Here is a 21,384-nt window from a genome sequence, read left to right as displayed (position 1 = left end):
GTAAGAAAACTAGATTTGGGGGTACCCTAGGTTGAGCACTATTATGGCGTGCCCCCCCCCCCCCCAGTCTGAAAAAAGTTCCCGCGCCCCTGAGGGACAGAGTGGGTGCGACAGATTATTCGCCGTTTAGCCCCTAATTGATCTAGATCACCGAGGAAAATAAGGGTGTTCGTTACGACGATGCATATTGCATAGTGACTCCCGATTAGGAGCCAATTTCAAGTTTTCAGGTCAGATGGTGACTTCTGAGGTCAGGGCAAATATTACAAGGTCGATATCCGGTGTGATGATAAATATCTCCTCCGAAAATAAGATCTTACCTTCTTTCAACAAGAACTTGATGGCATGCTTGTCAGTTCATCCTAAAAGGCCAGCCCTTAGATCTTAACCTCAAGAGTGAGCCCATCGCTGGAAAGCGCGAAACGCTATGCTTCTCCACAGCCCGGGCTAAATGCCTACGTTTTCGGACCGAGCTGTTCCCTCCTTTTATTGGGATCTCTGTTACTGGTTGTATTGTCATTCCCTGGATCTGCATTTGATTTTTAGACAATTCTTAGGTACCTATTGCTATAGATACTAGCCGGACACTGTTCCAGGCCTGCACAGAATCTTGCATCTCTAGAACGTAGCAGAGCGGCTGTGATCTGCGGTGAGAGAAGCCTGCAAGTCATTATGAGAGGGCGAAAGTTACTGCTTATGAATAACTTTTAACCTTAGGGAGAAGAGAGATGTGTACCTACCTACTTCAGGCTCCATTCAGGAGCATTCTATCGAAGGTGAAAAGTCGCAATTTAAATGCTCTAAAATTTCACGTCCAACAGCCAAAAGCATGATTGCAGTACCTGATCAGCGGGGACAGACGCCACCGTTGCTGAAGCTATTTGGCAATGCACCGTTCGATCGAGGCCATTACCTCTCCGTACAGCGCTGCCGGCACACAGACTGCATCTCTGTTGTGATGCGCGCTGCTTTATGTGCCGCCTGGTACGACCTTGGCTGTGTGGCAGCAAACGGCGCACCTTGCGTCCCGTCCCGCAGGTCGCACGTGCCCGGACCAGTCTGTGCGTGGAGTGCTCGCGTGCGGCCGGCTGACTCCCTCCCGCGCGGCCCGGTGGACCCAGACCTAACGACCTGACCTGACGCCCGCACGGTGAGTACCGATGACGCATCTTCATCAGAAACATGTAGAACATTTTTTTAAAACTGACAATTAAAGTTTATCATCAGATTTCATTTAGAATAGAATGCATCTCGTGTTTTGCAAACTAAATGAAACAACCTCATAAATCACTAATGAGTAATGACTTATTTCAAAAAATGCTACGCTTTGGCTAAATAGACTAAATCGTGAATGCAACGTTCGTGCTCTGCTCTCGACCAATAAACATTGCGTGACCCATTGATGTCGTCGCCGCACGGCGGCTCGTTTTGTTTTGTCGCGCGTGTCATCTCACAATATTATGAAATTCGGCTTTTTATTTGGATTAGCCAAGGGATTAGCATTGTTTTCTCTTCCACCGTGAATTTAAACAGCTATATTTTCGTGTTAAATTGTTTTTTATTCATCGTCATTTATTCACATCTGTTCATCTCGTCCAGTGGCGCGGGAACTTCTTCCAGACTGGGGGGGCTGAACCATAGTAGAAATCAACCTAGGGTACCCCCAAATCTAGTTTTCTCACCGGTTTTAGGCCACTTATTTTTCAGACCTTGGCCTTTTCAACAAAAAAAAAAACACGAAAATATTTTCAAAAAGTGAGGTATTCCGTCTCAGCTGAGTGAAGAAACTACCGTTTTGGCAACCTGGAGTAAAGGTTTTAACCCTCGCACGACCAGGCCATTTCTCATAACACGAACGACCAGGGGGGGGGGGTTGTTACGACCCCCCCCCCTGGCGTTTCGAAACGGAAGGTCGTAGAGCTTAGCGGAAAAAACAACGGATTGCTCTCAACGAGATCTCGCGATTGGTGGTATATTTTTTGGTCCTAGGTCAACATTTGACCTAGTTATGACCGGTCAAAGGTCAAATTTTCCGAAAAAATCAAACTTTTTTCAACTTTCCGCGGCGATTGCGGCAAAACGGTGGGAGATATCGACTTGAAACCTTCACTATCGTGTTCCTTGATCAATTCTCTATCGTTTGGTATGTATTTCGTTTCCCTAGCTCTAGAAATGGCGCGTTGGGAGCGCCGGAAGTCGGGAAGGTCACAGTCGGCGGCAGAAATTCGAAAAATCAAAATTTAAATTTTTGAAATCTGATTGTATTTTTGGATTTGGGAGGTCCATTTGCTCCCTATAGAAGCTAATATTGCTGCATATTCCCATTGAGGTGACAAGAATTAGCAAAATAGTGGTTCGGGCGCTTTTCAAAAATAGTACCGGACGCTGTTCCTCTTGTGACGTCATAGCTCCGTGACCTGACCTGACCCGGTCAATTTTCTTGCACCACACGATAGCCAATGCTTGCCCCAACATGCATGGGAAGTTTCATCATGATCCATCAAACAATGTGGGTAGCACCGGCAGAAAACCTAGGGATTCGGCGCACACGTTTGGTAACTGTCGGCCGGAGGCTGTACCTCTTATGACGTCATAACTCCGTGACCTGACATGACCCGATCAATTTTTTTTCGGCAAAAGATGCGCAAAGGTTGCCCCAGAGGGTATTGAAAATTTCAGCCCGCTACGACAAGCCGTTTAGCGTGCACTTCGAAAAAACCTCAGGGGGGGTTGATACAACCCCCCCCCCCCTAGGCGTTCTAGGGTTAATCTGCCAAATGAGATGCCGAGCCAGTGAAATAGGTGGATTTTTCACTAACATGCTTTCTTCCTTTGTGACCCACAACCCCTAATTTGGGGAGGACAAGCTGCTCAACGGTTCCTGGCCTCATGAAACGTTGTGGGGCACCGCCCCCACGGCCGCAGAGTTGTGGGGGGCAAGCTTCCCCCACTGCCCCCTCCCCCGGTTCCCACGCCTATGTATGAATCTATGAAATTATGTTGGTAGATTTCCGATTTCGATTCCTCCAGCTGGGGGGGCTCAAATACATTACGAGCCCCCCCAGCCGAAAAGCTGGGGGGGCTCAGCCCCCCCTAGCCCCCCCGGTTCCCGCGCCACTGATCTCGTCTCGGCTTTTTTAGATGCTCGTATCATGATTATTTCAGCTAAATAGTCGTTTCGCATAAACCTACCTATAATTCTATGAGATTTGGAAATAAGCATCTATCACTTACCGTTTCCGCCAAGCATTTTGGTATTCTGGTTCATCACATCGCCGTAACAGATGCATGATATCTCCGTTACAAATTAATCGATGTTTAACCTACCTGACCGTGAACAACCGTGATCTGACTATAGATCGAACCGCATACATCAGTATCTACCTATACCTGTATCTTACAGTGTACCTACGTATTTTTAGGGATGCACCCGCATGCCTACCTGTACCAATACCATTGGTAATAGGCATTTGACCTCGTTATACATGATCTGTGATTCAACATCATTATTTTCTGTAAGATCTAATAGAATCATATATCATAGACGCCCCAGTGTGGTCGTGAGATCCACTGCAAGACCACAGATCCAACACTCTGTCCTTCGAACAGGTCTATCCGCGTCACCTGTAGGCTGATGCTGATTGTATCACCCATAACAGATGCATAGCGTGTGGTCGGTTGTACGATTCTCCGCTCCCCAGACACAGTAGTTCCTACGCCAGCTGGCTCCGAGTCAAACACGCGGCTTTGCGACGCGTGTGCTCTGTTGCTGTCCCGCACAGTGCAGCCTTGGGTCTCGTAGTGGCGTGAGTGGTTCGTGATTATGGTGAAAGGTCGGCAATTATATAGATGTTAATTTTTGTTTAGGTTATTGTTGAGGGCACGAAGTTAAACGCGTTGAATGTCAATATCAACTTAATTCATGGTTATTACTGATAATATTGCCTTACCAATAGTTACTGAGTGGCGCTGGGTGTGAACACCGAGATGCACCAGCTGGTAAGACTGCTGCAACTGTGGTGTCATCTCTCCTTCTTATCCCGCGCCCCAGTGGCGGTCTCAGCCAACTTCGCCCTAGTGAGGGGGGGCATATGTTACCACCCACCTCTAACTCAAAAACTAAGAGGGCTAGAAAGACGCGGTAAAAAGCAGTCGATAGCTCTCAATGCGTACGTTTGAAAGTATTTCAGTCATTTTTCACCTTAGAGCAATATTGGGGTCACCAGAGGTCATCAAAGGTCAAAATTTGCCAATTGTCATTATATTTTTCAGAAAACATGCCGCTATCTCAGAAACTATGGTAGCTAGAATAACGCAGGAAAAAGCAATCGATAGCTTTTGAACTCTTCTTTTGAAAAGGTCATTATCAATATTGACCTCAGGTCAACGGTTTGGCCTCCAGAGGGCAAAAAGTCCAAAAATAGCTGTTTTTACGAAAAATGTTTTTCGACAATAACTTTCGAGTACAAAAAGCCACGACATTTCTATTGCCAGAATCGTGTTCCTCTCGCCGAGACGCGTCGAATGAACTATAATTTGACCTTGAAAGGTCAAGTTGAAAATTTGACCTCAGGTCAAGGTCATGACCTTACCGGAAAAGGTCATGTTGCATATCAGTCGATGCGTCTCAACAAGGCAAACACAATGAGACCAACCCCAGCGTTCTATCTCTTTCCAATCGCGAGTTATTGGCAAAAAACTGTTTGTAGCCTCAAGTGACCTCGGATGACCTGTCTAGAGGCTATCAGCAAAAATGACACCTTGGTCATCACGAGTGGACTAAATCATTGTGATTCTGAAATATTTGGACTGTTCCGATGCGTACACACGGATCTAGAGGCATTTTCATTTTTCTCCATTGACTTGTAATGGAAAGGTCACGCCACTGACCTGACCATAGGTCACGGATATAAAAAATCCGAGATATACAAATTGTAGGCGCCCATAACAGCATGCAATCCACCAAGTTTGAAACCTTTCTGACAAACACTGCAGGCTGGACATGATTGCAAACTTTTTTTAGGCTTGGTCAGTTAACTTGACCTGGTGACCTGACCTGACATGACCTGGGGTCAAAAATTTCACACATTGTCCAAAATCGATGTACCAAAAGCTACCCCAAGCGGCGCGGCGCTACGCGCCGCGGTTTTTTATTCACACGCAAAAAACGCGACAGGGTGGTAACATATGCCCCCCCCCCCCCACTGGGGCGAAGGTTATGGAACTAACCAATTCGCAATCGCTTGATCGTTTAAAAGTAGTGTGCCACCTTTGAAAGATTTCCCATTTTATTTTTCCTAGGATAAGAAGCTTATGTTTTTACCTAATATCGCAAAAAAAAATCAAAAATGGGCCTGGAATAGTGCCTTTTTCGCCTAAAAGTTTTTCGGTTTTTAGATATGTATAACAACTGTAGTGGGCTCACCTGCAAACAGGCGTCGGGCAACAATCGCGAATGCGGCGCACTTGTGACAATAAGCAAAGGTCATTATAGTGTTACGACCATACGACGTACGGGAATGAGTTATCAGCTGTCTAATCGTAGACAACACAATGTCGAGCCTTAAACTGTAAGCCCGTATTGGTATTGTTTCTTTTATTTGGCTGTCGAACATTATTTATGGTTTGAAATATGATTTTATGTAAAATAATTGATATGAAAAAGCCGTCTTATAAGTTATGACCCCATTTCACCACACGCAAGTGGCAGAAATGACAATGATCAGCTGACGCATTTTTCTTGGCCGAAGTCAGAGCGCGCGGCCCGACGCACCACGCGTATTTGGAAATTCCGACCTCGACGAGCATCAGAAGCCACCTAACAGGCGTGTTCGAAACCGCAGGAGATGATGATGAACGGGTTTATCGAAACTTGATTGGATGAGCATATCGGTAATAGCGATTTCAGTGTGTGCATTTATTGTTCATAGTGGTGTGAAATGTGGTTGGGGTACGACCGACAACCCGTCGGGGCGAATTTCGCACTGGGGTACTCAAAATTTGAAGAATTTAAGACGTTTCCATGAGTTTTGAAGGTATGGATAAGTTCTAAAAATCCGGTTCTCCTTATCTGGGCCATTAACTCCATACGGTCCAAGAAAGCTGGCACACTACCTTTAATCACTACCCCTTCCATCCTGCAGACTGACTGACCTGGACCTGACACACTGTCCTGTCCTGACTGCCGTTCAACCCGCCAGACAGTCTAGGAACCGAAAAGGAACCTCTCTAGTCTCTACGTGGTGACCGACTGAGTGGGCAGGTATGGAGATGTCAATCGGATGCAAACTTCTTGGTATAGGTACCGATACCAAACAGATACCAACTTGTTATTTGGTATTTCAATCCTAATGTTTTTTTTGTATTTTGTTGGTACCTATTATGAATCCTCACTAATGTATAAGAGGCTGTGAATTTGGTAAAAGTTGGTATTTTTCTGGTATTCCGAAGTTGGTTTGGTTTCGATATTTTTCCATGGCTTTGCTTGGTATTTGGTTTGGTATCGGTATTCTCATTTTCTGTAATTGACATCACTAGTAGGTACGGTGACCTGTTCACACCGGGATAACCCCGTCTCAGCGGAATGGGCTTAGTCACTCCACTGCGTCTATCGACGGTCGACTCAGTCCAATATCTACCCCCTGCCCTATTATCGCATAACATGGCCCTGCAAAATTATCTTTGTAGATCGAAAGTGTATCTTACGACACACCCTCCACTCCCCTCAAAGAAGCACTGATGCTCAAGTCATAAATAGTAATCGACTTATCACATTATTCCTCTCGTGGCTCGCGCTTTCACTTGAGAATGACCCAGCTTGACATTTGACCCGCGCGGAGAGCTGAGGACTTCAACCGCCCGTACGAAAGTTTCATGGCCTTGGCACTTTCTCTCGCCGTCTCGCCCCTCCCCGTATGAGGCGTGACTCGTCCCCGTGCGTAGGTGCCGAGTGCTCTGGAGCTGGTGTGCGTGGGAGGCACCGTGTCTGGAGACGGTCCGTGAGCTGTGACGACCTTGACCACCGTCCGATACGAATTAATTTGGGTGCTGTGGCCTGTGATGACGCATTTCCCGGCAAAATTCCAGAATCCGCAGAAAACGTTTGCTGTAAGTAATCAGTGGGCAGTTACCAGCTGAATACCTTTATTCATGGCGTCTGAGCGGCCTGGCCTCACTGGTGAGACTCCGACACCGCCCGATGGCGCCGGGGCGGCAGCGGCTGCCGACTGCTACTCCCTGACCGAGGTCGTCACCACCTCACAGCTCCTGGAAGGTGAGGAATAGGGCCGATCGCCGGGAGTCCCGGGAGGAAGGGCGGCACGGCGAGGTCGCTATGATATCGGCTAGACTGACTACTGATCAGAGTGATAAGTGACTGCAGTGGCCACTGACCAGTGTCACTAACCAGTGTCACTGACTTCTGACCACTGACTACTGACCACTTAATCCGACTACTGACCACTGACCAGTGTCAGCATTGCCACAATGAGCATCAGTATCAATGTCACTTCTTATAGTATTTGGTTGGTATAAGTCCCTCTTTCTTACCGAACTAACTATTACCGTATGATAATCGTGTTTGCTTTGGTGTGTATGCGACGACCGGGTTACGTTATTTCATAGATCTTTGTATTACGTAAAATGTCTATGGATGTCGATAATGACTTGCTATAATCTTAATTTTATTCTTTTGTTCTAACAAGAACAATTATATGCCGTTCACATTTCCTTGCGGTATGAACAAGACTTTTTATCGAGTCGACCCTCAAACAGCTCCACTTTGCTTCAGACCTGGGAGGTTACGTCATCACGCTATGGGTTGTCGTCGGTCTAGAGGTGTTGTTTCTGTACGGTCTTCTGGCCAAGACGCTGTGGAGCGTGTACCACAATGAGCGACTGCCCAAGCTCTGGCGGTCTGGAACCGTCTGGGCTAACTCAGTGCCCTCCGTAAGTGACCGGGTGCCCTTCTCTGCATGTTTGGAACATGCGATCCGACCTTAACGATGTTTTCGCACAACGTTGTATTCACATTTGGACTAGACCAAGATTCTTACAGATTAAAGACCAGTTGCTTGCAGTCTCGGTCCTGATTGATGTCTGCTCTTGACAAGTCTGGCAGCAATGCTTCACATATTGAGATTGGTAATTATTGAAACAACTGTTGAAGAACGTCAAATAACATTGTACTCTAACTCATCAGTGTATAAATTGTTTGAAATAAGTGTTAAACTGTGTACACTGATAAGTGCTTATTTTAAAGTTTCCTTTTATGACATTTACCTAGCCGTTTTCTTTCAGTTTGTTGCTTTGATGTGCCTCGGAAGCCTGATTGTCCCGGCATCCGACAGGCTTTTACGTGCGGTAAGGCTCATGTGAGTAAAGAGTCGGTTATTATTGCCGATAAACCTTTATTTACTAGAAGTCGGTTAGACGTGAATGATTCAAACGGTAGTGTTGAAAGACAAATATATTTCAAATAGCATTTCAGAGGATAGGTATTCAATTTACACAATGCCTAAAAGGAACAACAGGAAGAAAGGTATTTTTCATTATCGCCGGGATAAGCTAAATTGCCTAGGCACTGCCCGATTCATTTATGTGTGTGAGATTCTTTTAGAGCAGTGCGGTTGTGCCGACAGATATCTGAGTGTTTCCCTGTCCAAGTTCGTCGAGCTGTGCCTGCTGTACTTTGGCGGCGAGTCGCGACTGCTGGCTGCCGTGGAGGGCAGCGCCGTTCCCCTGGCTGTTCCCCCGTGCTGCTGCTGCTGCCGTCCCTGCTGTCCGAGACCCACAATCACAAAGTCAGTGCCGGAGGTCACAATGATCCCATCAGCTAAACACGCCGGTCTATATTTTAGCTTTCAGTTTAAGCCTGAATTTAGCCTAAAGCTACCGCACAGGTAACACACATTTTGCCTATTGTCTGGCTACAGCCCACCGATCTGTTCATGCGTTCTATTGTTGCATTATGTTCATGATTCAATGCATTTGAGTATCAATACATCTACATAATCTCTATGGCTTGTGGGCCGACAGACGTAGCATACGGGTGATGAAGGTGCTCGTCTACCAGTTGCCTTTCAGTGTCAGCGGATATTTCTTCTTCTCACTTTACCTGTACTCAGCAGGAATGCAAAATGTTGGAGAGGTAAGCAAAATGCCCGCGCTCTTTCGGATTTTACGTGATACAGAGCAGACATCTGCCTAAAATGGTTATCGAAATTACTTCTTAAGAAGTGCATACAAATGGTTATTAATCTGACGGTTCATCTTCCAAGGAGGGAGACATGGGGCAAGCCCCTTAGTTATTCTTTTTTGCCGCATGTTTTTAAAGGGCATCTTATGAGCAATTACTTCTTGACGTTCAGAACTCCTGCTTTCCGCTCTTAGGCATCTGGCGGTCCAGGATACGTGATTCTTATGGCACTGCATGCCGTGGCGTTTCTCCTTGGCATGTACGGCCTGATCATGCTTGAGACAACCACGAAAGGACAACTGCAGAGCCTTCGCTATCGGGTGAGTGAGCCTAGATCGTGTTAGTTAATTGTAGGGTAAATAACAGGCCTGTATCATAGAAATAGGACACGGCAGAAGGCTCTGTCCACCTACTCAGGGCAGCGGAAGGCTGTTTTCATTGACGACTGCTCGAGTCGAGTACCTATACACAGTCTTGTGGAGTTGTCGAGACGGATATCATGCAAAAAAGCGTACAATGATAATTAGCTCTAGCTAATTATCATTGCATAGCACTAGCTCTAGCTAATGCGTCGTGAAATAAATAAACAGAAATATCGATGGTCTAAGCCGTTTTTGATAAAGCTACTTACATAACTTGAAACATCAACTCCATTCTTTTAAAGATAAATTAATCATTTACCTATGTGTGGTTGAGAAAATGGCTGCCGTCGCTGGTTAACGTCCACACATAGGTATATGTGCTGTTTTTATTCATGTTATTTTGTATCTGCTTACAATGTTGTTGTTTGCAGGCAAAGTTCGCGCTAATGAAATTCACCGTGGTGATCATCAACATCCAAAAGTTTATCTTTAGCATCGTCATATCCACCGGTGGCTTTACATGTACTGCTTCAATGTCGCCAGAGGTCTACGGCGCGTGTGAGTTGACAAAGCGACTATCGATCATGCGGCTGCCTGCATGACATTGCATTGTGTGTTTTTTATGAACATGCTGTAAATTCAACAAAGGAATATCATATTTATGTTAAGTTGGCACGGATAAATCAATCAAACGTATAACTGGCCACTAATTACACGATTGAATTAAGCAAAATACCTAGATCGCTATGTTTACGTATACACCATGCAGTGTATCTCCATAACCTTCTTTATCTGCTATTGCTCATCACTTGTCTCGTCCCTTTCCCGTCCTGTACATATCTGCTGTATCTGGTTCAGTGTCTGACAGTCGCCGCCTGGCTGCCGGCAGTTATCCTCAACATTGTGATCGCCGCCGAGATGCTGCTGTTTGGCGTGCTCAACCACTGGGCCTACCAGGCGGACGGCAGGTCGGCTGACGACCTCACCGCGGCCGACCTGACCCCCTCCGGCAGCCCTGCCGACCGCGCCGACACTCCAACGTCACAGCAGACATGGACGTCAACGGCGCAACGCGAGAACGTCGGCGCAAAAACGACCAACGGATTCAGTGGAGCGTAGGCTGTGCCGCAATGACTGTTACATAACAGTGTTATTATGCTTCGCCTTCTTCGTTTCGGGTGACAATGAGATAAACAAAATTAAACCAAATGTTTCGGCTGTATTGATTGACTTTCTGTACTGGTTTAAAAAGGACAATAATAGAAAAAGATGTCTGAGAAATATGAGGAATAACAGTATGTCGCCTTTTTAGTGGTATTGGGTATACATACACTGTTTAGTGGATACATTGTTAGGTAGAACTCTACTCCCAACGACATCGTCATGTTTCAACCAACACATTGCACTTAATTAATGCATATGTTCGCATAGGCACCAGCCACCAGGTACTCAAGGTAGGCAACCCGCATTGCACTCTGCGTGCAATGCGCGTACCGGAGCGCCTTAGCCTTCGCAGAATTCGAACAACTACCATAAGGACAGTGCTTTGCGTTGCAGCCTCTGAATAATATGGAGAACATTTGGCTGCAAATGAGAGCATTAGGTGCCGAAATAAACACAACTGCTTGAATGGTCTATCTGTAGTTATAGTTTGCAAAGTAGTGTCTATTTAAGCCGTCCATCTGCTTTGTACCGAGTGTTTCAGCTCAATTTCGATAGTGCCCCTGGCCCAGGGCTGCGGAGTCGGGGTCGGAGTCGGAGTTGGAGTCGGTCGGAGTCGACAGTTCTGCCCGGAGTCGGAGTCGGTGTCGGAGTCGCCAAAATCTTACCGACTCCGACTCCGGAGCCGGAGTTAACGCTGCATGGCTCAACGTCATGCACTGCACTTGTTTGATTGACGATACTGCACTCGAAATAAGATTGTGTCGAAAAAGGCTATTTTGCTGTTTTAGACGATCGTTTTCAGCGGAAGAAGCAGAAGACGGGGAATACCCAGAATCCGCTTTCTAATTCTGCGTGCTATTTTTAATGCATACTTGCAACGCAAAGCCTTGGAACTTACAAGGGATCGTTTCAGGCAAGGTAAAAACATCTCCATTATGAACTTCAATATCATGCTATGGATTTAAATAGAACCGTCCGGAGTCAGAGTCGGAGTTTGAGTCGGAGTCGGAGTCGAGTTTTGCATAGGCGGCGGAACGGGGAGGGCAACGGGGCACCGTGCCCCCCTTTGATTTTGGCATTTTAACATTAGCCCTATGGGCGCTGCATGGAAAGAATGGGACCAAAAGTCGGCAGCCCCCCCCCCCTTATTGAAGGTGTTCCGCCGCTACCGGATTTTTGAAGCCGGAGTCGGAGTCGGAGTCGGAGTTACCCTAAAATTCATCGACTCCGCAGCCCTGGGCCCCCTGCAAACGGAATGCGCGCAGCAATGGTTGTAGCTATCTCGAACATAAAAAAGCAAGATTGGTCCAGAAAGATGCAAAAGGAATAAAGCTTAACCAAGCTTTACTTGTATCAAGCATCCTTACCTTACCTACATTTCTAAGGAAGATAGAGGGTCAGCTGCGCTGCACCGATTTGTAGGCTGAAAATTCGTTTTGTTATCATAACAGACTTTCTCTGTAGCTGCCTATGAGTAAAATTTTACACAATAAATTTGCTTAAAAATTGCTCAAAAATTAAAAGATTAGAATATTACTCAAGGAACCCGAGGAACGTAACATTTTACTTATAGGAATACCTACAGAGAAACGCTCTTTTGATGGCTAAAACAATTTTTTCCAGAATGCAAATAGGTGCAGCTCACCCTCCATCTTCATTGTCACATCGATCGGAGCTATCACTTTTGTTGCAGCAGCACCACTAGGTAGGTGATGGCGACGGTGGCAAGGGAGGCCAGCAGGCCGCTGTTGATGCTGCTGCCGCTGGTGACGCTGACCGACGGACGGAGCGCGTCGCTGAGCGCCACCAGCCGACCGGCCTCGGCGGCGGCGGCGGCCTGGCGCGGCGGCCAGCGCAGCAGCAGCGCGGCTGGCCGGCCGGCGGCCTCCTCCAGCCGCTGGCCCTGCAGGCACAGCAGCGCCGCCAGTACGGCCGCCTCCGCCGCCGACCAGAGCACGTACCCGGTGACGGCGTCGAACGGCCGCGCCACGGACAGGGTGCCCAGCTCGGCAATGGTCACGGCCGTGTGCTGCCCCACAACGCAGAGCGCCAGGAGCGCATAGGTGCCGCTGAAGAGGGCCGTGGCGTCGGCGGCCGCCAGGAAAAGGGTCCGCTGGCAGGCGATGGTGGCGGCGGCGCTGCGCGGCGGAGACGGCGACGGTGAGCCACCTGATGAGCCAATCACGCTCAGACCTAGCTCGTGAAGCAGTAACGGAGGAGACTTGACGTCGATGTCGTGTGTCCTGGCTGGCTGACGCTCTGACGTGTTGTTCACCGAGTGGCTGGTAAGCTCTTCGGGTGCTGGATTCAGCAGTTGTTTCAATGTTGTTGAAATGGCGTCGAATTCATCAATCAAGACGGACATGAGGTGGATGCTTAGCGTGAGCAGAGCAGCTCCTCTCAGCTTTGTTGTGATCATCAATGCACACCGAAGGACACCCGACATCGTGGGTATTCCGTTAAGCACTGCAGTTTCCCCATCATGGATAGTGAAAAAGACCCAAACGACCTTAGCCAGCGTAACCAGACCGATCAGAAGAAAGTAGCCCCGGGAGCCCGAGTTGCTGGGGAAGCCGCGCAGTCGACGTGCCTCTAAAAGATCCCCGGCGTTGCGGAGCAGAAGTGCAGCTCTCCGCCCCCGGGAGAACGTCAGCCACACAGACGCAACCATGGTGGCCAAGGGAACCAGCTCGAACAGAATAGCCATGTGCAAATTCACCCGGTAATGCTGCAAGACAGACGGCGAAAGATAACTGGCAGCGTTGAAGACGAGCAGCGCGCCCGCGACGACGGCGAGTGCGGCCGGCGCACTGCAGAGCCGGTACTGGTAGGGCGGTGTGCGGCTGAGGGCGCCCACCACCGGCAGGCCGCCAGTGAGCACGGCTGCCACCCGCCACGGAGCCGGCCAGCCGGCGAGCGCGTCCGGCGGCCGCTCGGCGCCGGCCATGCCGTCCTACCGTGACGCCGCCGGTCACTGGTGGAACGTGTCCCGCGCCCGGCGCTCCTCGCAGCGGCGGCTCGGCCGGTCGACTGGCCTCCGTCCGCGCCGTCGGCGTTATTCAGTAATGCGGCGAGCGTCGACATTTCAACGACTGTCCGACGGTCAGAGGCCCGATCATCACCACAGTGCGACACTGCATTGACGGTTACTTGTTGAGGAACAATGAGCACATCAGTGGAACCCGGCTACACTAGTCACTAGTCAGTACCTTGAGCTTCACCTTTCTACTTGTCTACTTGTATTTGTGTGATACTCCTGTAGTTGAACCGACGATTTTTACTCGTAAGTCTGCTTTGTTTTATGGTTTTGATATGAGTGACCATATAATCGATTTCGAACCAGAGCCTCCTCTAAGGAATTTTCACCGAGGGGGGGGGGTGGCAGAGGCTCAGAGGCCAAACCTAGGGTAGGTACCCCCAAATCCAGTTTTCTCATCGGATTGAGGAATTAGGCCACTGATTTTTTGTCACAGAAATGGTAGGCCACCTAACCCTACTGGTGGATCCAGGTCGGCTGGGTGACATTAGAGGTAAATATCTCCCGCAGCGTCCAGAATCGACGAAAATTTCCGGCTTTTCGACTTTCTAAGAATGAAAGAAAATGCCTTTATTAGAAAAAAATGTATTAAACGGCACGGCAGTGCGTAAGGAATCTAACCGACCCCAGAAAGTGTGAGGGTCAATCTTGCCCGCTGATACTGGAAACAATTAAGCAACAGCAACCTGCCTGAAAACAGCTCACCATCCTAAAAAGCTACCTGCTTGAAATTGACTTAAGAAACAGGCCACAGGTCAGTAGTAATGAGGGTCAGGTACCAGGGTCATGAAATTTTCAGGAAATGTGTAGTCAATTGATAATCACGAGAATACTGAAAGTTTTGCCACGCTGGGCCACTTTTTACGTGAGTTATTTGCGAAAAACCTAGGGGTGGATCTATCTAACCCCTCAATAAGTGTAAGGGCTTATCGATCCCAGTCTCGGCACTGAACAAAACTTTTCTCGTGCTACAAAGCTCCGCCACATTCTTATTTGACCGCGGTAGCAACTAGCAAGATTTCCTCTTCAAGAATGAACCCGTCTCCCGAATAAAGTAATACTTCTCAGTGTTGAACCGTGAGCGTTTGACTGATTGAGAGGGCGACCAGCCGGGGCGCTTCCTTCTCAAAGGAATTCACCAATGACCATGCCCCGTTCGGGCTTCAAGTCGTTGTTCGCAGTGGTTTCCGCATGCGATAGGATGAGCGATAAACGATAAACGATAATTATCGCTGTTAAGTAACTCGGTTATCGTTATCGTTTATCGATAAATTTTCAAAATTATCGCTCATCCACTTATCGCAAGTTACAAAAATCATGAACGATAAACGATAAAATGTAAAACGGGCTGATGGAAAAATGGAACCAAGGGCAACATGGCCCTCAGTGGAGGCTGTCTTGAAGAGGGAGAAGAGGGAGGCCAACACTGACACAGAGCATGTGGCAGATGCTGAGCTTGACTAAAATGTGTTTTTGTCCTTTTCTTTGCAGTATAAACCTACTCAATACTGGATCAATCCAGTATTGAGTATATGCTACAAATAAACTTTAAGTAGGTACACTTATTTAAGCTGTATTATTTAAGTCGTTTTATCGTTTATCGTTTCGCTATCGCTGTTAAAAAACAATTATCGTTATCGTTTTATCGCTTTATCGCTCTCGCTGTTTTTTTAATTTTTTGTCGTTTATCGTTTATCGTTATCGCAAACCTTTCTTATCGTTTTATCGTTATCGAAGGTCCGAAAATTAGTTATCGTGGAAAGCACTGGTTGTTCGATTATAAAATTTGCAATGTCTGAACTCATTGCGCGTCTCATCTTAAAGGAAATAGTTCACTTTCACGAAATTATTTTTTTTGCAATGGATTTATGATTTTTTATGTTCAAAATGATCAGCAAAGAAAATAAAACCTATTTATAACAAAAGATTATTTTCTATATTTTGATATAAGAAGAACTTTTCAGTTTCTGTAAGGCACAGGCGATCCAGTATGAAAAGAGCATGGGTTCCGAAAATTCTTCAGAAACTAGAGAAACTATCGCGGCCACCGGCATTTGGGCGATCTGCTGCTGCTGAATGTCCTTATTGATCAGTACGAGAATTTCTCTAGAGTTCTCGTAGATAATTTCTCTAGTTTCTGAAGAATTTTCGGTACCCATGCTCTTTTCATACTGGATGGAAATATATGCAAGGCACACATCCTCAACGCAAGACACCTTTTTCGGGACGAGAAATAGAATATCTTTGCCTAGGGTGATCGTTGGGCTGTAAAAGCTCCTGATTTATGCTCGTCTCAGCCCAGGCTACGGAACTGCTATTCCAGTTCAAAACCCATGTTAAAAAGTGAACTATTTCCTTTAAGCGGATCTGTAAAAAAGCCTGTAGATAAGAAACAACGATATAAGGAAACTAAAATCAGTAACGTGTGTCACGAGTCTGTGTCATCAATATACCTCAAAGAATTGAGAACAACAGGACCCGTGTATTCTCGAGCCACACGCCAAACAATAACAACCTTTGACCTTGAGCCGCCCGTATTTACTGCACATATATGGCAGCTCAGTGGCAGCCATATTATTACGTCACATCTCCCTTTCCTTACCGCCAAAACAGTAGGCACTACATCCCATCATCGAACAGGAACAGCAAATGAACATAGCTTCTGAACATTGAGCAGTATACGCGAAGACGAGCGTCAGAACACCCAAAACACTGATGCATAACGGGTAAGCCTAAACAGGGAAAATGCGCACACAACGATAGCACAATTTCCACCGGCATGTAAGCACAAAACCTTTAACTGCGCAAACACACGACATCACAAGTTCCATCGATACCCGATACCCCGCCCCTTTCTCATTTAGTGACGTAGTCAGACAGGTACCCTGGCGGATGAGATTCGCGCGACGAGCGGCGGACAGGCGTTGGTACTGCCGAGGGAGCGGGACGGACAGGGATATCAGGTGGCGCTGAAACTGGAGGCGCCAGCAGGGGATCAGGCATATCTGGGACCTGTGGGTCACCTGCCTCATCCGATGAGGGACTCTGGAAAGGGCGTGGCACCTGTTCCCGGGAACGGAAAGCAGGCAAGTTCAGTACCGGTGGGTTACGCACTGGAGTATTTCGCTCATCACAGTCCACATCAGAGCCCACATCTCCAGCCAGAAGCTGCCGCCGATTCCGGCGGTAAAACACGCCATTCACCTTCACAAGGTACGAGCGGTGGGTCAGTGGCCTCACGCACACACCGAGTGACCATCTAGCCTGTCCGGGCAACCGCATGCGGATGGACTGGCCCGCTTCCAGTGGCTTGAGAGAGTGGGTGCCTCGGTTGTAGTATGTCGCCTGTTTAGCCTTTCGTTGCAGCAATTCGCGCGACACATCTGGGGAGCCGGGTGCCGTGAAATTTGAGCGCACCTGAGGCACGAAAGTTCGAGCAGGGCGACCAAACATGAGTTGTGCCGGAGAGACACCTATACCTTCCGTCGGTACGTTCCGCCAAGCAAGGAGAGCCCACTGTGGGTTTCCGCCCGACTCGAGTGCCTTTTTGAACAAGCGCTTTACCGTGCGAACAGCGTTTTCGGCTTTCCCGTTTGACTGGGGATAGCTCGGGCTCGAAGTGCAGTGAACAATGTCCAAACGATCTGTGTATGCTTTGAACTCTGCACTGGCGTAGCACGGGCCATTATCACTGACAATGGTTTCTGGGATCCCATACCGCGCGAACTGAGCTGACATGGCTTTTATGACATTGGTAGTTGACATTGAAGCCAACCGATCAACTTCGACAAAATTACTGTAGTAGTCAACCAAAACGCTGTATGCTACACCGTTCAGCTCAAACAAGTCAACAGCTATCTTTTGCCAGGGACGATCTGGCAGCTCGTGTGACATCATGGGCTCCCTAGACTGAGCAGGGTGATGTGCCAGGCACACTGTACATTTGAGGATGGTCTCCTTCAAAGCGCTGGTCATACCCAACCAGAAAACACACTCACGCGCAAGTCGAAGGGTTGAAGCGAGTCCAATGTGAGCACGATGCAGCTCAGTTATCACTTCTCGCTGCTGACTGAAAGGAACCACGAGGCGCCGGCCTTTAAAGATCAGTCCGTCTTGCACGGCCAGTTCGTCCCTGAACGGAAAGTAGCCCCTCAGAAGCTCAGGAACGTCTCGGCGATGCGCCGGCCAGCCAGAGCGCAGCTGCCTCAGCAGCTGAGACAAAATGGGATCATCGGCGGTAGCTGATCGCAGCTTCATCAGTCTCTGGGGGGAGATCGAAACGCCTTTCGTCAGATCAACGTTTTCAAGTTGCACTGCACACGCCGACTGACTGGTTTCAGGCAGAGCTGCTCGGCTCAGGGTGTCGGCCACGAGCACTAGCGATCCTTTAGTGTACACTATGGTTATGTCATATCGCTGCAGTGCGAGCAGCATGCGCTGAAGCCGAAGAGGAGCATCCCCTAGGGGCTTTGCCATGATGGCCTCGAGCGGCTTATGGTCACTCTGTACTGTGACCGGCCTACCATACACGAACTGATCGAGCCGGGTCATTGCAAACACTATGGCGAGCAGCTCTTTCTCGATCTGAGAGTACGCTTGCTCTGCTGCAGTAAGTGAACGCGAACAATACATGACGGGATGTCCATCCTGAAGCAAAACCGCGCCTAGACCGGCTTTGCTGGCGTCACACTGTACGGTCGCTTCTCGCCTGGGGTCATAGAAGCAGAGGACCGGCGCCGATGTCAGAAGGTCTTTTATGGTTTGGAATGCATTCTCACATGCCGGACTCCAGAACCAGCCGACATTGCGATGAGTCAGCTGACGTAGGGGATGCAGCACATCGGAAATGTTGGGCACAAACCGAGACAGATATCCCACCATGCCAAGAAATCTTTTGAGCTCGATTACTGATGTCGGGGCAGGAAGATCAGTGATGGCCTGCACTTTGGCAGGATCGGCGTGTAGGCCGCGATCGCTGAGAAGGTGACCCATCCATTTCACCTGACTCACCTTAAATTTGAATTTGTCAGGGTTCAGACGGAGATGACGGGAGCGTGCGCGATCGAGAAATGCCAGAAGGTTCTTATCGTGGTCCAGAGTCGCCTCTGCTCGCGTCTGACCACAGCCATAGATGACAAAGTCGTCCGCAATCACCTCTACACCGGAAAGGCCGCTCACCAGTTCATGCATCGTTCGCTGCCACACCTCTGGTGCCGACTTTATACCATACGGGAGGCGTTCCCAGCGATATCTGCCGAAGGGCGTGTGGAAACAGCACAGGTTGGCAGATGCGTCTGACAATCCTACTTGCCAGAAGGCTCGACTGGCGTCTACAACAGAGAACACCTTGGCACCACTAAGGCGAGAGGTCACTTCATCAAGTGTGGGCGTCGGGTAGTGCTCTCTCAGCACCGCCTCGTTGAGAGATTTTGGGTCTAGACACAGACGAATGTCTCCAGATGGCTTGTCTACAACCACCAGGTTAGAGACCCACGGCGTTGGGCTGGTTACTGGGGTAATCAGACCGTGCTTTGTCAGATCATCAAGCTTTGCCTTCAGCTTATCTCGAACATGTACACGCACGCGACGCGGCGGATCAGCCACCGGACGGACCGTAGGATCAGTGACGATCGCATAATCACTCAGCACACACCCGATCGAAGATGTGTCAAATACATCATGATACTCGCGGAGGACGGTCTCAGCTGTCAGCAAAGATGGCTGCTGTCCGATCATAGTCCCACCCTGTCGCGTGTCTGTGACCGCGGAAGTCGGTGTCGGCACGGCAGGGGCGCTGTCGGTTCTATATACATGGGGAACGTAGTCCAATGGGTCGACATCATTGACCTGAAGAAGGCCCAGGTCAATGGATGATGACAGGCTGAGGATCGGGGTGACATCCTGTGCGACTACACGGCACAAAATCACTACACGTCGTTTGTCGGGCCCTTTGTACAGACTTAGCCGGGCTCTCCCCACTGTTGCTACCACAGACCCGTCATACATGCGCAGGTGAGTGACTCTGTTTTGCAAATGCCTGTGGGTGACGTCACCTGACACTCGCTCATATTCGTTGATACCGATAACATTACACTGGGAGCCGGAGTCAACCAGGAATCTGATAGATTCCCCATTGTCGGCGTGCATAGTTTTGTATACCCTGGAGGGGTCCATACCTGTTTCGAAAACAGCGCCCACGATGTATGGGTCTTCATCTTCAGGCGTTTGTACCGCGGCGACTCTAGGCCCACTGCCGTCTGGTGGGCGGCGCCGACCGTCTCCAGACCCGAACTGGCGTTGTCGAGGCGCACGAGCTCCTCCCGCGGCGCCCAGCGCTGCGCCACTGGTTCCAGCCGGTCGTCGCCGTGGGCACGCTATCCCTCCGGAGAAATGATTCTGGCCGCCGCACACGTTGCACGTTTTGCCCCACGCGGGACACTGTGTCCGTCTCATCACATGCACCCGGGCACAAAAGCGGCACTGGGCGCTCACCGTAACAGAAGACGGGGGTGCGACCGGCTGGGACACTGCGCAGACATCATTAGTGTTCTGTTGCGGCTCTTCTGAGCGCGCACCGGCCATACTCTGTTGGTCACGTGTTGACGCCTCTTCGGAGATGGCAATATTTATCGCTTCCTGCAGCGTCAGCTTCGACTGACGAAGAAGAGCGCGCTGTGTCCCCTGGTCGCGCACACCAATGACCAGGCGGTCACGAATCATGTCGTCCACGTCATGAAATTCACAAGTAGCCGCCAGTGAGCGCAGGGCAGCCAGGAAGCTTGTCACACTCTCATCCGGACGCTGTTGCCGGGTGTTGAACGTGAAACGTTCCAAAATGACGTTTCGTCGTGGGTTGCAGTAGGCTTCAAATTCGGCCAGGAGGGCCGGAAGGCCGTCCGCCTCCTGCCACTCAAAATGTGTCGCGATCTCTTGTGCACTGACACCTGCACAATTAAAGAAAGTCCCTAGCTGCACCGCCATAGGCTTCGCAGCCAACTCACGGGCCGCAGCATAATACTGCCAGTCTCGGCTCCATCTTGCCCACTCGGCAGCCATATTTGCCGCCCCGAAATTCAACTCGGTTGGCGATCGAAGATTCATAGTGAGAATACAAGTAATGAAGGCAATGCCAACCAGGCAAAATATCAACACGAAGGGTTCAGTTTACTTCTGACACCATGTCACGAGTCTGTGTCATCAATATACCTCAAAGAATTGAGAACAACAGGACCCGTGTATTCTCGAGCCACACGCCAAACAATAACAACCTTTGACCTTGAGCCGCCCGTATTTACTGCACATATATGGCAGCTCAGTGGCAGCCATATTATTACGTCACAACGTGGTGATCGTGGAGATAGTCTGGATTGTTTTGGTAAGCTTTTAGTCAGGGATGCGGAGCCGTGGAAATTTCAAACGGCTCCGGCTCCGGCTCCGGCTCCGGAGAAAAAAATCGGCTCCGGCTCCGGCTCCGGCTCCGGGTGAAATGTTATGGCGGCTCCGGCTCCGGCTCCGGCTCCGAGTAAAATGGTCCGGCTCCGGCGGCTCCGGCTCCGGCGGCTCCGGCTCCGACTCAGTACATCCCCTATGCAATCAATTAAATACGGGTGGAAGAAAAATTGGAT

The 21,384-nt window shown here is 49.1% G+C and overlaps 2 protein-coding genes across 7 annotated transcripts; one reads left to right on the top strand and one right to left on the bottom strand.

The window, feature by feature from the left end:
* Positions 1-1,045: 1,045 nt before the first annotated feature.
* Positions 1,046-11,315, top strand: LOC122367297 (organic solute transporter subunit alpha-like). Of its 6 annotated transcripts, none has more exons than XR_006254034.1 (9): positions 1,046-1,150; positions 7,087-7,273; positions 7,790-7,947; positions 8,299-8,361; positions 8,640-8,801; positions 9,037-9,148; positions 9,391-9,516; positions 9,990-10,116; positions 10,448-11,314. XR_006254034.1 is itself a non-coding variant. In XM_043340278.1 (9 exons), exons 2-9 carry the CDS (start codon positions 7,150-7,152, stop codon positions 10,675-10,677), a joined length of 1,113 nt encoding a protein of 370 aa, XP_043196213.1. In that variant the 5' UTR covers positions 1,046-1,150; positions 7,087-7,149; the 3' UTR covers positions 10,678-11,311. The 6 variants fall into 6 exon arrangements, 4 of the variants coding, with proteins under 4 accessions (XP_043196213.1, XP_043196216.1, XP_043196214.1 ...); XM_043340278.1 differs by having other exon boundaries at positions 8,299-8,372; positions 10,448-11,311; XM_043340279.1 differs by lacking the exon at positions 1,046-1,150 and adding an exon at positions 6,148-6,262 and having other exon boundaries at positions 8,299-8,372; positions 10,448-11,312.
* Positions 11,316-16,210: 4,895 nt separating this feature from the next.
* Positions 16,211-21,093, bottom strand: LOC122367298. Its single transcript, XM_043340282.1, has 2 exons — positions 19,936-21,093; positions 16,211-18,022 (listed from the first exon to the last, which is right to left on the bottom strand). Exons 1-2 carry the CDS (start codon positions 20,858-20,860, stop codon positions 17,988-17,990), a joined length of 960 nt encoding a protein of 319 aa, XP_043196217.1. The 5' UTR covers positions 20,861-21,093; the 3' UTR covers positions 16,211-17,987.
* Positions 21,094-21,384: the final 291 nt, after the last annotated feature.

Source organism: Amphibalanus amphitrite, unplaced genomic scaffold, assembly GCF_019059575.1.
Source record: "Amphibalanus amphitrite isolate SeventyFive unplaced genomic scaffold, NRLGWU_Aamphi_draft 000861F_arrow, whole genome shotgun sequence".
NCBI lineage: Eukaryota > Metazoa > Arthropoda > Thecostraca > Balanomorpha > Balanidae > Amphibalanus > Amphibalanus amphitrite.
This window is presented reverse-complemented; position numbering and strand designations above follow the sequence as displayed.

Coding starts and splice junctions, on each gene's coding strand:
- LOC122367298 (XM_043340282.1), bottom strand. CDS start 20,860: ATGAATCTTCGATCGCCAACCGAGTTGAATTTCGGGGCGGCAAATATG. Junction 18,023..19,935: donor GGGCGCTGTTTTCGAAACAG/GTATGGACCCCT, acceptor ATCTCCCCCCAG/AGACTGATGAAGCTGCGATC.
- LOC122367297 (XM_043340279.1), top strand. CDS start 7,150: ATGGCGTCTGAGCGGCCTGGCCTCACTGGTGAGACTCCGACACCGCCC. Junction 9,149..9,390: donor GAATGCAAAATGTTGGAGAG/GTAAGCAAAATG, acceptor TTCCGCTCTTAG/GCATCTGGCGGTCCAGGATA. Junction 9,517..9,989: donor TGCAGAGCCTTCGCTATCGG/GTGAGTGAGCCT, acceptor TGTTGTTTGCAG/GCAAAGTTCGCGCTAATGAA.